The sequence below is a fragment of the Rattus norvegicus genome, chromosome 6 (assembly GCF_021556685.1).
Source record: "Rattus norvegicus strain SHRSP/BbbUtx chromosome 6, alternate assembly SHRSP_T2T, whole genome shotgun sequence".
Lineage (NCBI taxonomy): Eukaryota > Metazoa > Chordata > Mammalia > Rodentia > Muridae > Rattus > Rattus norvegicus.
The window spans coordinates 33,869,560-33,883,174 of record NC_141539.1 but is presented as its reverse complement, the minus strand read 5'-3'; the positions used below and the strand labels follow the sequence as shown (position 1 = coordinate 33,883,174).

The following is a 13,615-nucleotide window of genomic DNA, read 5'->3' as shown; positions in this document are numbered from 1 at the left end:
TTATATATCTGCTGTCCACACTGAGTAAAAAAGTGTACTAGAAAGGCAATTTTCAAGAGACATTTATGACTGAAGAGTAAAGGCCCTGCTCTAATCTTAGATGTTAAAACTGATTTGGTGACACAGTTTCCTTATCCCAAGTGACTAAAAAAGAAAAACTATAAAAAGTTTTAAGAGTTAGAGCTCAAAATAAAGATATATTGAAGAACTAATGATCTAAAATAGCAAAACCGTCCACTTCTGCTATAAAGACATGTGCTGTAAAACTTTCCTTGTCTTCTCAGCTGATTATCAGAGACTGAGCATACTGTCCATGCAAACATACCTACAATAAAATAACACAAGTTATTTTACCTTTCATCTATTAAGATTAGAGAAATAAACCAGGTACACAGTGGAGACGAGTGTGTGGAGAAGAATGACTAAGAACAAAGTATAATGATAATTAATTTGGAAATTCCATAAAAAAATATGTCAGAAGTCCTGTGATGAGCAGGACAACTGTGTGATTAGAACTTATTTACCATGTATGACTTTGGGAAAAGTGATAAAAAACAGCAGTGAGCCCAATGATGTCAGGTACTTCTGTGCAGTCTCATTAACCCCAGGGCCACACGATAGATTAGGGGATTACTATGGAGAAGGAACCTAAAAGCAATGTGGAAAAGTAACTGGCTTAAGATAATACAGTAAGTGGCAGAGCTGACATTAGAACTTGGGCAGTTGAGGATTAGTTCAGTGGTGCTGTGTGGCTTAGCAAGCAAAAGCCATGGGTGTGGTCCCTGGCATGAGGAAAAACAAAATAAAACTTGGACCACATGGAAAGTGAGGTTAGAACTGGGGTAACCTGAACTCCCTGAACTATATCCTCCTCTCCAGCATACGTGGACAAGATGTTCAAGCTCCATGCACTGTAGACGTCAACTCTGTAGCCTAGGAATGCCACCTAACTCAAAGGGCTCCTCAGAGACCACATGGAATAAACAATACGCCTACAATAAAATAATAGCTTGAGGAGGACAAAACAGAGGATAATGACATACATGCATGAAGATTCCATTTAAAAACTCACTACTTTGCTAACCTAAGAAACTAATTAAAAATTAAAAAGTGGACCAAAAAATGGTCTCACTGTGTAGCCCTGGTTGACCTGGAACTTCCTATATAAACAGAGTCAAACTCAACAGAGATTCACATGTCTCTGCCTGAGACTAAAGAAGTGCACCATCATGCCTGGTTATGGTGCTCTTTTATATACAGCTATCTTTTCAACTCTTCTTGGATGCTTGTCTTCAGAGTAGCAAACTCAACCAGCCTGTTAATATTTGTTTAATTCTTCATGACTCTGGGTTGAGATCATGACTCCTGCATATTCACTCATTCAATAAACAAGCAAGGGAAACAAACATGAATCCATGAAGCCCTTTTAAAGGCATTCACAGTCTTAACATTTAAGACTCCACCAACTAGAAAATCAAACAACAGTCATTTTATTATTATTAACATTATGTGTAAATAGAAATGCTCAGTAAGTTAGTTAGGACACAAAATAACTTAAATATGTTCAAATAACTTTCAAAACAAAGGACCACTTTAAAATCTAATTAGTATACTAAGAATTTTCTGGAAATGAGATAACTTTAAAATAGAAAAGAACAGAAATATGTGTGATTCAAAGCCAATTTTTAATTAGCTGATACAATTCTAGCCTTCCTACTTATAATGTAGCACTAAAAGAATTTTTCTAGAGTGCTATTTGGTATTCTGCACCTGAAGGGGAGAAAAACTTCCCTCCCTTAGTCTGGTTTTGTAAGCTTTACGGAAAGACAGTATAACAAGGTGGGGGATTGCTGTCCAATACTTCCATTAAAACACAATGACCTCTCCGTTGTCTAATAATCAAATTCTACCCATTTCTGGAACTGTCTTTTCCTACCTCTTCTTTCTTTCACCCCTTTTCTTCCACCTTTTCAACCTCCTAACACTAGGAAGGAGAGAAGAAAGGACAGAGAGGAAAGAGATCCTTGAGTAAAGTCAATGGTAGGAAAGGGGGTGATGTTATCGTTAGACTACTTCTTGTTGATTAGGACATCAAGTTCGTTGAGGCAAGTTTGATCTTTGCTGTGAGAATATCTAATTTCTTCTTTGTACATGACTACTTAATAATCTGCCACCAACAGCAACCAACCAAAACCCAGCATTTCTCTAGGGCCCTAGCATTTATATATTCTCTGAGAAGTTCCCAGGATTCCAAATGTCACACAATCGCAGAAACTATCTGCACCTGGCAAAAATCACACCTCTGCTAGAGCACGGGGCAATTCATAGTCAGCTGCTGTGGACAGTCCAAAGCAGCCCCATGTCCCCACTCCTGGGATTAAAGTTAACGTACTTCCTACTTCTGCATTTTAAAGAAACCAAATTTCTCACTACACATTTCCTCCCAACTCATCACTAAAGCGAGAATGGATTTTCAGCAGAATCTCTGTTCCTCATTCTCTTCTTGCTACTGGCTCTGTTTAAGCACACTCACAGAACCAGTGAAGAAGGAAAGTTCTCAGAGAATCAACTAGTCAGTAATATCAATCATCCCTGTTTCCACATGTGTAGCTATACATACATATCTATAAATATTCAAATACACATAAAGAACACAGCTAGATACCATATCAATATTACAATTCTAAATATAAATAATCCAAACATGCTATATTTATATACAATAAAAACTAAATATTGGGAATAGTCTACATTGATACTTGTCTCTCATTTAAAATGATATTTAAAAGATTTAAACAAATAACATTTAAGATAAATAATAAATACTGGTCTAACACTAATTTAAATCTCTAAACTACAAGAGTTATACTGTTCTAAACAGACCTGTAGCCTAAGTTGTAGGAACTGCACTTATAAAACCTGGGTTTAAGTACAGTACAATGCTGTACCTGCACACGCAAACATCTAGCTCAGCAGTTTCCTAACCGTATGGCTGCAGCACTACTGAGCTCCAAAACTCTAAAACGGTAATGAAGCTCCAAAAAAATCAGAGGGAGGTGTCATTCTTAAAGCCACGGTTCTTGATTTGCTTTGTTTCGTTTTTTGTTTTTGGTTTTGGTTTTTTTTTTATTCTTTATCACTTTCTCTCTTTACTAGATTAAAGATTAAGTCATAACGATGGGTTTCAGAACTCTTCCTTAGTCCTCAGCACCCCATAATTTTGAGGCTGAAACAAGCTATATCACATTGCAATATCAGCCAGTAGCAACACTTATCTGAATAACCCCTTGCCTAGCACTCGAAAGATGCACTCCTTGTCTATCATGTTCTCTCAATCTTTAAATGTACCCAGGCTTTGAGAAGCAGAATGCAAAGCAGTGTGATCAAGGCAGCTTTGGGAAGGACAGTTCTGCAGTCCAAAAGATTAGGACCAGAGCTACAGTTGTGAAAACATGAGGCACTGACAACCGCTCTAGTCTTGTTAAAAGAAAAAAACCAAAGTAAAGTACCAAAGACAAGTAAAAGAATCTTGTTTACTAGAAGCATGTGACATGATATAATGTTTTCTATCTGCACTGTCCAATAAAGCAGCCTCAGCTACACAATGGTTTTAAGAACACGAAACACAGCAGTATGATTTACATAATTTTTATTAGTTAAAATTGAAACTGAGATAGACGATGTGGCTATCTGTGTTAGACAGCAGTCACCCTGAGAACGACAGTAGCTTACAAAGTCTGTAGTTAGCCTCAGAATGATAAAATATACATGGCAAAGTTAGACGGAAGTTCACAGCATTAACACACACTACTGCATCCAAGTTGCTACAGGTAGCTCTTAGGCACCAACAACTTGGCACATGATTTACTAGAGGTGCAGAAACTGCTTTTGAAGTTTTATGTTATACATGGATGTGACTTTAAATGCTGAATTGGACATAAATTACACATTACTTAACATTTTTAATAGGCTAAGTACAAAGATAATAGTCTCTCTGCTATCAATTTTCAGAAGATTTTTAAAAAGATGAGTATCTTTACCACGATCTAATTAATAATTTGTACCTCACGCACATAAGCATGCTTGTCACTGAGCATGTTGTTTGTTTCAAATCCTTTCTCCATGTAATGCAATGAGCTCAACAGACATAAGTACCCATGGCATGAAAGACAGGAGGTCACACATACTACATGCATGCTTGTACAGCTCATTAATATGCATGGTGAAGTTTGTAAGTAAACTGAGCTTAGTGAAAACTTTTTCATGGGGCACAGAAATCCGGAAACCTGGAAAGAGCATTGCTGTCTTAATCTTAAACTTACATATTTAATTTAAAAAGTGTCTGTAGCATAAATCCCTAGAATTCTATACCATTTCCACAATGAAAACAATATTCATTTTAATCTTACAAAGTCTTAAATTACATTTATTTATTTACTAGGAGAAGCACAAGCCAGAAGACGACTGGTAGGAGTCACTTCTCTCCTTCTACCATATGGCTCGCTGAGATCATACACAGGTTTCCAGGTTAAATAATTAGACATTATAAACATTAAATGATATAAATATTCATAAAGAGAAATTTAATCTTACATTTATATTACTAAATGAATCTTGTTGACCTCACCTACTTGCAATCACCTGTGCGACTAAAGCCACCCTTACTATTCATCTAAGGGCACTCGACATTTGTCCTTCAGTGTCGTATGTGAAGCAGAATAGAAGTTATTCTCACCTCTTTACTGGGAAGCACATGTACCAGGTACTACCAAAATACTTCAACAGAATGTGGACTTCACTGCATAATAGTAGTGAGAAGATTCGTGTAATGCTCTAAAGTGCTGTGTTTTTCATCAGAATACTTCAAGTTTTATATTTAAAACGTCAAATTTATTTACAAATATTTCAAACAACGATAGGCTTACCACCACAACAAAAGCCCACCCTACCATGCACAAAGTTACTCACCATTCATAGCTGTGGGAAACTGAGCCATCATGGTCCTGACTTCTTGCAGCTCTCAGCCATCTGCAACATGAGAACACGGTGCCATTAATACAACAAAGGCAGATCGCGGTTTAGCGCATGCACTAAACTGTAGGGCTGTCTGTCCTCTTTAGCATACACATCCAACAAAGAAAAACAGCACAGAGCTGCTGCTGCTGCTGCTGCTGGACAAGCAGAATTTGTAGTTGGGGATGAGGAGGGGACTCTGCTGGCAACAGTGCTGCCTTCAGTGCAAGGCCATTTAAGAGAAACCGTGTATGTAACAGCAAATGCGGAATGAAGAAACCCTTGGCATTAACCAACATTTCTGTAGAAATAAATTCAGGAGCGAGAACACTGTCATGACTAGGCAAGAACTGATTTAAGTAAATCAACTGCATAAAGTAAGTATATAAAAAATAGGAAAATCCATAACATTTCTTGGTTCCCAGCAATAAATATATCCAAAATAAATGTCATACCACCTTTTAAGCAAGCTCTATAGGTTTAAAAAGTAGTCTTAAAAGAGTAGAGTATAGAGCAAAGCACAGAGACACACAGAGTTTAAAAGTAATTATCAAACACAGCATAATTATTAAATAAGTGCACTAGTAAGATCACAGACTGGCTGGTTCTATTCCTAACTGTGACTACAGAAAAGTTATTTCCCTTTTTTCAAGTCTTAGGTTCCCTGTCTACAATACTTCCAGTCAGTATCATGAAACACAATACACCACCTGACATATAGTCTGTATCCCATAAATGAGTGCTTTTTGCAAACATTCAGAGAAAGTAAAGTATTATTTTGACCCCTTCCCATGCATTATTTAACTGTATACAAGTGCAAAATTCAAAATTTGTTCCCCGAGTCTTAAAGATAGGATTAGTCGGGGCTGGGGATTTAGCTCAGTGGTAGAGCGCTTACCTAGGAAGCGCAAGGCCCTGGGTTCGGTCCCCAGCTCCGAAAAAAAGAACCAAAAAAAAAAAAAAAAAAAAAAGATAGGATTAGTCAGGAAGTTAAAAAGACCACTCAGTATCTCCTCTATCATTTATTTATTAATAGTTTTAGAAATCTCGGAAAAAATATTTGAATAGGTCATTTTAAACAAAGCAGTCAGGAAAGGTTCTCTTGAACCTAGCTAGCACCGGTGGTGGTGGCGGGGGCTGGCTGACTAGCTGTTTAAAAAAGTATTCTTTTCTTTTCTTTTCTTTTCTTTTCTTTTTTTTTTTTTTTTTTTTTGGAGCTGGGGATCGAACCCAGGGCCTTGCGCTTGCTAGGCAAGCACTCTACCACTAAGCCAAATCCCCAACCCCTAAAAAAGTATTCTTACAAGGTACCATTACATTAGTGAATTCAGCATGCTAGCATCCTGTGCTACCAAAGATTCAGTCCTCTAACAATTTAGAAAAATGTTTACATTTTGTATTTATTTAGTGATTTTCAGTAACAAAAAATGAAAAAAAATGGTACATAAATCTAATTAACTTATTTACAAGAAAACGAGAGGGGCCTTTCCTCTCACAGAGCAGATAAGAAATCTATTACATGTTAGCCACATCCTATGATAAGCAAAAGGACCACTGATTAAAATGGTTAGTCGTAAAAAACATCCATCTACAAAACCAGAAAAACCAGGATAGCCAGTGGAACGGTGAACCTCACAAAGGCTTACGGTGGCAGTGGTAATTTTACTCTATAATACTACCACTGTCAAAATGCATGCTCTTCCTTAGCTGACAATAAGCTTTATGGCAGCAGGCTAAAAACCTGGTACCTCTGGTGCTTTTACTCTTTCTGGGTAGGGAAACATTTACTATCAACATGTAGGTGTTCTTTGTTCCTTTCTTAAAAAGATAAGCCTTGAGTACTGGAGTTGATGACAGAAAATTAATGCCCAAACTCTGGTAGGATGATTTGAACTCTTATAGAAGGTATGGTGTTGGGTAAGATGAGTAAGTTATAAGTCTAAAAATCTTGAATTTAACCATAGCGGACTAGTGGTTTAAAGGATTTTAGAGAGAGGAACATACATTTCATTTAAGATAGACAACCAATTATGAAGAAAAGACAAAAGCAAGGAGACCAAGCAGGGCAAGCTGCAAACAAAACCTGGCCCCAGCTCTAGAACAGAGGCAGCTGAAGGGTTCAAAAGAAGCAGAACTCACTGATCCTCTTGAAATGAGTGACTATGCAATAAAAGAAAACAAAAAAATGGCTCTCAGAATTGTAGAATGTGAGCTGGAAAAATAGTGATATAACCAGATAGAAAGTTAACACAAAGGAAGTCTCATCAACTACTTACAACAATAATTTCTTTAAACACAGAACAGTTCTACAAACACATTCTACTTCCTCCACGTAAATGATCATAGCAATACAAAAGAAAAATAAGATGTATGCCCGAAAGCAACCTATCTACTTACCTACATTCCTAGCTACCTGTCATGGACAATTTTTAAACATGGGGGAAAGCTTGTCTAAGAAATATATATATATATACATATATATCATACTATGTAATCTCTAAAGCAATAATGTCAATGATGACTGAGATAACAGAAAGACCAGAACAGAAAGCCTTTAATCAGTTAAGGTCTAACTTACAAACCATCTGTCTAGACCTTTTGGCTGGGTATCATGTATTCTGTGAGGATAACAAAATAACAGGTGGTAGACACTCAATGATCACAGTTATAATCCTGAAATAAAATTAGGAAATAACCAATTAATACAATGGACAGTGAGGGCAAGCCTCCTGGGCTAAGCTGAGAGTACTATGTAGAATTTACCTACCCATGCATGCAAGCACCATGCTGCAGCACTGATACATCTAGCATTTGGTGGATTCTGGTAGCATCTGATTATGTCACACAATTTGCTAGACTCAGTAGGCTCTTACAGCTTTCCACTCCATCTGTGTTAGTTACATTAACTTTCTGTCCCATTTAAAAATCACTAATTGCACCATGCTTATGTTTTCCTAGTTTACCAGCAGACTTGGAGAGAAAAGCTAATAATTGGGACTGGAGATGGCGCTCAGGGATGAAGTACTTGCTGAGAATGTTCAAGGCCTTAGCTCAATCACCAGTGTTGCATAAGAAATTATTATAACTGAAATTTTGAAAAATATTACAGATCACATAAGTCTGTTTAACATTTTTAAATAATTGCTAACATTTGCTTAATTTTTTGTATTAATTCAATACACTTCTATTAATCACTTACCATGTCTCATGTTCAATCAATATTCATTAAGATTCCAATATTCCAGTTCTGCACACAGAGCTTCAGATGTCTAGCTACCCTGTGATAACTCTGCAAAATCCTCACAGGGCAGATATCATACTCATCTCACAAGGAGGAAGTGGAGAGCTTAAATAACTTGCCCATATTCAGTGTCATGGGACAGTGAGGAGATCCCAAGCCTCTCTCACTCGAAAGCCTGCCTGCGAACTTCTCTTTGCCTTTCTGGACCTTTTCCTCTCCTAGGTGAATGTAATGATGAAAGATCATATGTTCATAAAAGCAGTGGGTGACCTTAATGTTGATACATTTAGTGGAGAAGAAAAGCCTGCCCAGCTGCACAACACCCAAGGATGCATCAAATAAATTAGGATGCTGGCTGTTTACGGCCTCCTGGCATAAAACTCTGAAGGGAAGGGCAGGTACCAGTACCTCCTGTTACATGGTTCCTGGGTGTCCTACAAACACTGTGTTCTATGTGTGAAGAGGATAATGTATAATGATGGGCAGTTTGCAGTCATGATGTGAACTATTAATTACTCCTGTGGAAAACTGGCAAGCTACCTTTGAAGAAACCCTACTGGTGGGCACAGGTAAAGGCAAAGACTCACTTGGTTGAATTTATTCTAAATGTAATCTGGAAACATCACCAAATATGAATTTGGGATTGGAATATATGACCCGAAGAGAGAGAAAAGTAGAACTGCCAGACTTACAGTCAGAGACTCTTCTATAAATGGGTCTTTAAGACCCAGGAAAAATTACAGCCATTTAAAATTAAAAGTGGTTCAGTAAAGTTTGAGGGCTTTGTTTGTGGAGAAGCACACAATTATAGAAAAATTATAGCAATTTAGTCCAAAGGTCACAATTTTCAAGATAGGTAAACTAAAAAAAGCAAAAAATGGACCTAGAAATCACACACCTCTGTTTATCAAATAGTTCCCCAAACTGGCCAATCACTGGGAACTTTAACAGATATCCAGGATCATCACTAGAGACTGTGTCAGCAGCAAGTCATTATGTGCATTAGCAGAACCTTCTAGTTTTCCTCCCCTAAAATGTTTCCACCCAGATTTCCTTTTCTCCCCCAACCTCACTAGTGTGCCACTCCTGTTTAAACTTCCCAAGTACTTACAGTCAGTCTGAAGTTCTTGGATAAAATGCACTCTCAAAATTCACTCCAACCTACTTTACCTATCACTTCTCCTTGATGGGTGTGCACAGCAACCTTTCTTAAAACCGGGACACTTTTTTCTCTGCCTTACTGTTTTCACAAAGAAGTATTATTGTCTCTGTCACAGTCATCATGAGGCTACTCACCCTTTAATTCCCAATTCAAATGGCATCTTTTCTTTAAAAGAACTCTACCTCCCTGGCATTGGCTACTATCCCTTACGTATGTCTATAATATTCCTCAATCACAATAATCTTTATCACATTGTACTTCTATTTCACATTACCCTTGTTTGCCTGGGCCACATGACTTGGGTACAGTTCATTTAGTTTGGTACTCCTAATTCTTAAACCAAATGTCTCATAGAAAATATTTTTAAATATATGCTGAGCAAGTTAATTTGATAAATAAATAATATGGCTCACATAGAAACAAATGAACAGTAACAACAACAAAAAAGAAACAAAGGGAAGCAGAGGTGGTTGGGGATTTAGCTCAGTGGTAGAGCGCTTGCCTAGCAAGTGCAAGGCCCTGGGTTCGGTCCCCACCTCCAAAAAAAAGAAAAAAGAAAAAAAAGGGGTGGGGGAAGCAGAGGAGGCAATGTCACCTTGACTTATCAGACTGGAGAGGGGTCTTAGAGGGGGGAAGCATTTGCCATGTAAGCCAGAAGACATGTATGCTCAATTCCCAGGATGCATCATGGAAGACAATCAACTCTCAAAACAGTGTCATCTGACATCGATAAGTGTGCCATGCACCCACACCCACACACATGCAAACATTATAATACACATGTACATGCATGCATACACACTAGGAGCAGAAACTGAAAGGCCATCCAGAGACTGCCTCACATAGGAATGCATCCCATATACAGTCACCAAACCCTGACAATATTGCGGATGACAAGAAGTGCTTGCTGACAGGAGCCTGATATATCTGCTGAGAGGGTCTGCCAGAGCCTTACAAATACAGAGGCAGATGCTCACAGCCAACTGCTGAACTGAGAACAGGGCCCTCAATGGAGGAATTAGAGAAAGGACTGAAATAGCTGAAGGGGTTTGCAACCCCATAAGAACACAGTATTAACCAACCAGATGCCCCCTGCAATGCTCCCCCACCCTCCTCGAGCTCCCAGGGACTAAGCCACCATCCCAAGAGAACACGGGGATGGGCCTGTGGCTCCATCCACATATGTAGCAGAGGATGGCCTTGTTGGGCATCAGTGGGGGGAGAGGCCCTTGGTCCTGTCAAGGCTTGATGCCCCAGTGTAGGCAAATGTCAGGGTGGGGAGGTGGGAGGGAGTGGGTGGGTAAGTGAGGGAGCACCCTCAGAGAAGCAGGGGGAGATAGTGGGTTTCTGGAGGGGAAACTGGGAAATGGGATAACATTTAAAATGTAAATAGAAAATGTAATTAAAAATAAATCTGTAATAATGTTTTTTTAAATAAAAAAATAAAATAGAATTTTTGAAGATTAAGTCTATAAGAGACTCTATAGAGTATATAGAGTATAGAGAGTCTATAGTGTAAGGAGAACAGGCAAAGGTAAAGAGTAGCAAGGAGTACCATTGTCAAATGATACACAAATAAAGGCTTTGACTGAAATCCTCCAGCATCAGAAATAGGGATATCAACCATATTGTCCCCTGCAGCATGGGTCTTCTATAACTTGTTAGGGATTCTCTTCTTTTAGGTATACTTTTAGAGATAAAAGTTTATTTATCTCTTCCTCAACTCCAAGGCTTTCTAAGTTTTGAGTACAGAAGAAAGCTTGGATTTTTCAGCTTTACTTTGGATCATAATAGCTAAATAGTTTAAATAAATTTGACTAAAGGCCTGGTGAGGACAACAGTCCAGTTCCTGAAGGATTATATTTCATTATCATTTAGCTTGTGCACATGTTTGTATGTGGACATGGGTGCATACACAGTGCAGACAAGTGGAGTCAGTTCTTTCTTCCACGATGTGGGTCCAGGGGAACAAACGCGGGCTGTCAGGATTCGAAGTACGTTCCTTACCCACTAAGCCAACTTGCCTGTCCAGGTGGTTTCAGTTTTTGAGGCAAGGTTTTGATATGTAACTCAGGTAGGACTAGAACTCATGACCCTTTAGAGCAGTGGTTCTCAGCCTTCCTAATGCTGCGACCCTTTAATACAGCTCTTTATGTGTGGTGACCCCATACTTCACAACTCTAACTTTGCTGTTGTTATGAATCATATATAAATATTTTTGGAGACAGAGGTTTGCCAAAAGGGTTGCAACGCAGAGGTTGAGAACCACTGCTTTAAACTTAGCCTCTAAGTGAGTAAGATACCACCTGGAGCAGTGACTTTAGCCAAGATAGAAGCTCTAGGAAAAACAGATGTGGAGCTGGGAGACAACTTAAAACAACAACAAACTTCCAATTGTGAGCACAGCTCACTTGACATCTTTAAAAGACATATTGGTGAGAGTAATCAGGAAATAGAAGTCACAGAATGGTTCCCTTCAGTCTTGGCAGGACCAAGGGCTTCCCCTTCCACTGGTGCCCTTACTAGGCTATTCATTGCTACATATGCAGTTGGAGCCCAGGGTCAGTCCATGTATAGTCTTTGGGTAGTGGCTTAGTCCCTGGAAGCTCTGGTTGGTTGGCATTGTTGTTTATAGGGTCTAAAGCCCATTCAGCTCTTTCAGTCCTTTTTCTGAATCCTTCAACGGGGGGTCCCATTCTCAGTTCAGTGGTTTGCTGCTGGCATTCGCCTATGTATTTGCCGTATTCGGATTGTTGGGGGGAAGGAGGTAATGGGGGCAGGATGGGGAGGGGAACACCCATATAGAAGGGGAGGGGGAGGGGTTAGGGGGATGTTGGCCTGGAAACTGGGAAAGGGAATAACAATTGAAATGTAAATAAGAAATACCCAATTTAATAAATATGGAGGGAAAAAAGAATAGTCATAACAACCTGTAATTTGTGCAGAGAGGAATCTTAACATCCACCACCACATTCTCTCAGCTGCCTCCCACCTCGCTCCGGCCTCTTCTGCCTCTCTAAAACTTTTCTCCCATCCATCCTTCTTGTCCAATGACAGGCCTTGCCTTCACCTGCATAATGGCATCAACCTACAGAAGGAGCTCTGTTTGAGACTCTGTTGGAGACTGGGTATACTTGCAATCCTGTCAGGAAAATAATGTATCAGAAACAAAAGAATACAAGCATGTTCGCACATGCCTTTAATCCCAGCACTCAGAAGGCAGAGATGGATCACTGTGAATTAGGGGCCAGCCGGTCTATATAGTAGACCCATAGTGAGTTTCAAAAGCAAAGAGAAAAAGAGTACCAAGGAGGAATACCACTGTCAAATGATACACAAATAAAGGCTAGGTTACCAGTCAAGTTCAGGTGCGATGCAAGCACAGCTCAAGAACCAAGCTGATGTGTATTATGTAGAAAGGGGAAGTAATGTTTGTGACTCAAGAAACTGTGGTTGCTGGGTGCAGTGACGCATGCCTTTTAATCCCACCATTCAGGAGGCAGAGGCAGGAGGACCTCTGTGGGTTTTGAGGACAAAAGAGATCCTATTTAAAAAACAAAACATCGATCAAAAGAAATATGTTGCTAAAGGAAAACGAGCTGGTGGGAGAAGAGGCATGAGTCTTGAAGAAAGGGAAGGAAGATTACTGTATTTACATTTAGACAGGGAAACAAAACTACTTTTCTAGAAAAAAAAAATCTCCGAAGGGAGTGAAAAGAGACATTATCTATGAGAGTGGAATTAGATAGCTCCTGGGCATAAAGTTACACCATGGGACAGACGTTTTTTGGCTCATACAGTTCAGATATGGCAACAGAGATAAATACAGATATTCACAAGACTGGAAATTCACAGGCAGGAAAACAGGATCAGAGAAAAAACAGACTTCTGCCACTCTTTTATTCGCTCCCTCTCTTCAAAGAGGAGGGTTGAAGACTAATTTCTTGGCCTCTCTGGAGCCTAAGTGCAAACTTCTTCTCTGAGAGAGAGAGAGAAAGGAGGTCACACACAAATAAGTTTCAAGAATCAGGCAAACATGAATACATTCAAAGCAGCCCTGGCCCTAGGTGTCAGGCATTTGTTAAGTGAAGGGACATGGGGAAGATAGCATAAAGGACAGTAAGCAACACAGACGATGCCTGCAGACTGGGAAATCAGTGACGACTTATTCACCCCTGACAGTAACAGAGGGAACCAAA

The 13,615-nt window shown here is 39.1% G+C and overlaps 1 protein-coding gene across 18 annotated transcripts in view; it reads right to left on the bottom strand.

Moving 5' to 3' along the window:
• Itsn2 (intersectin 2) overlaps nt 1-13,615 on the bottom strand; it is a 251,290-nt gene that overhangs the window by 84,160 nt on the left and 153,515 nt on the right. For all 18 annotated transcript variants that reach the window (XM_087553096.1, XM_087553100.1, XM_087553103.1 and 15 more), the window contains one exon: nt 4,969-5,028. In XM_087553096.1, the coding sequence (XP_087409222.1) occupies nt 4,969-4,999 (31 nt within the window). In that variant the 5' untranslated portion in view covers nt 5,000-5,028. The remainder of the gene's footprint in view (nt 1-4,968; nt 5,029-13,615) is intronic.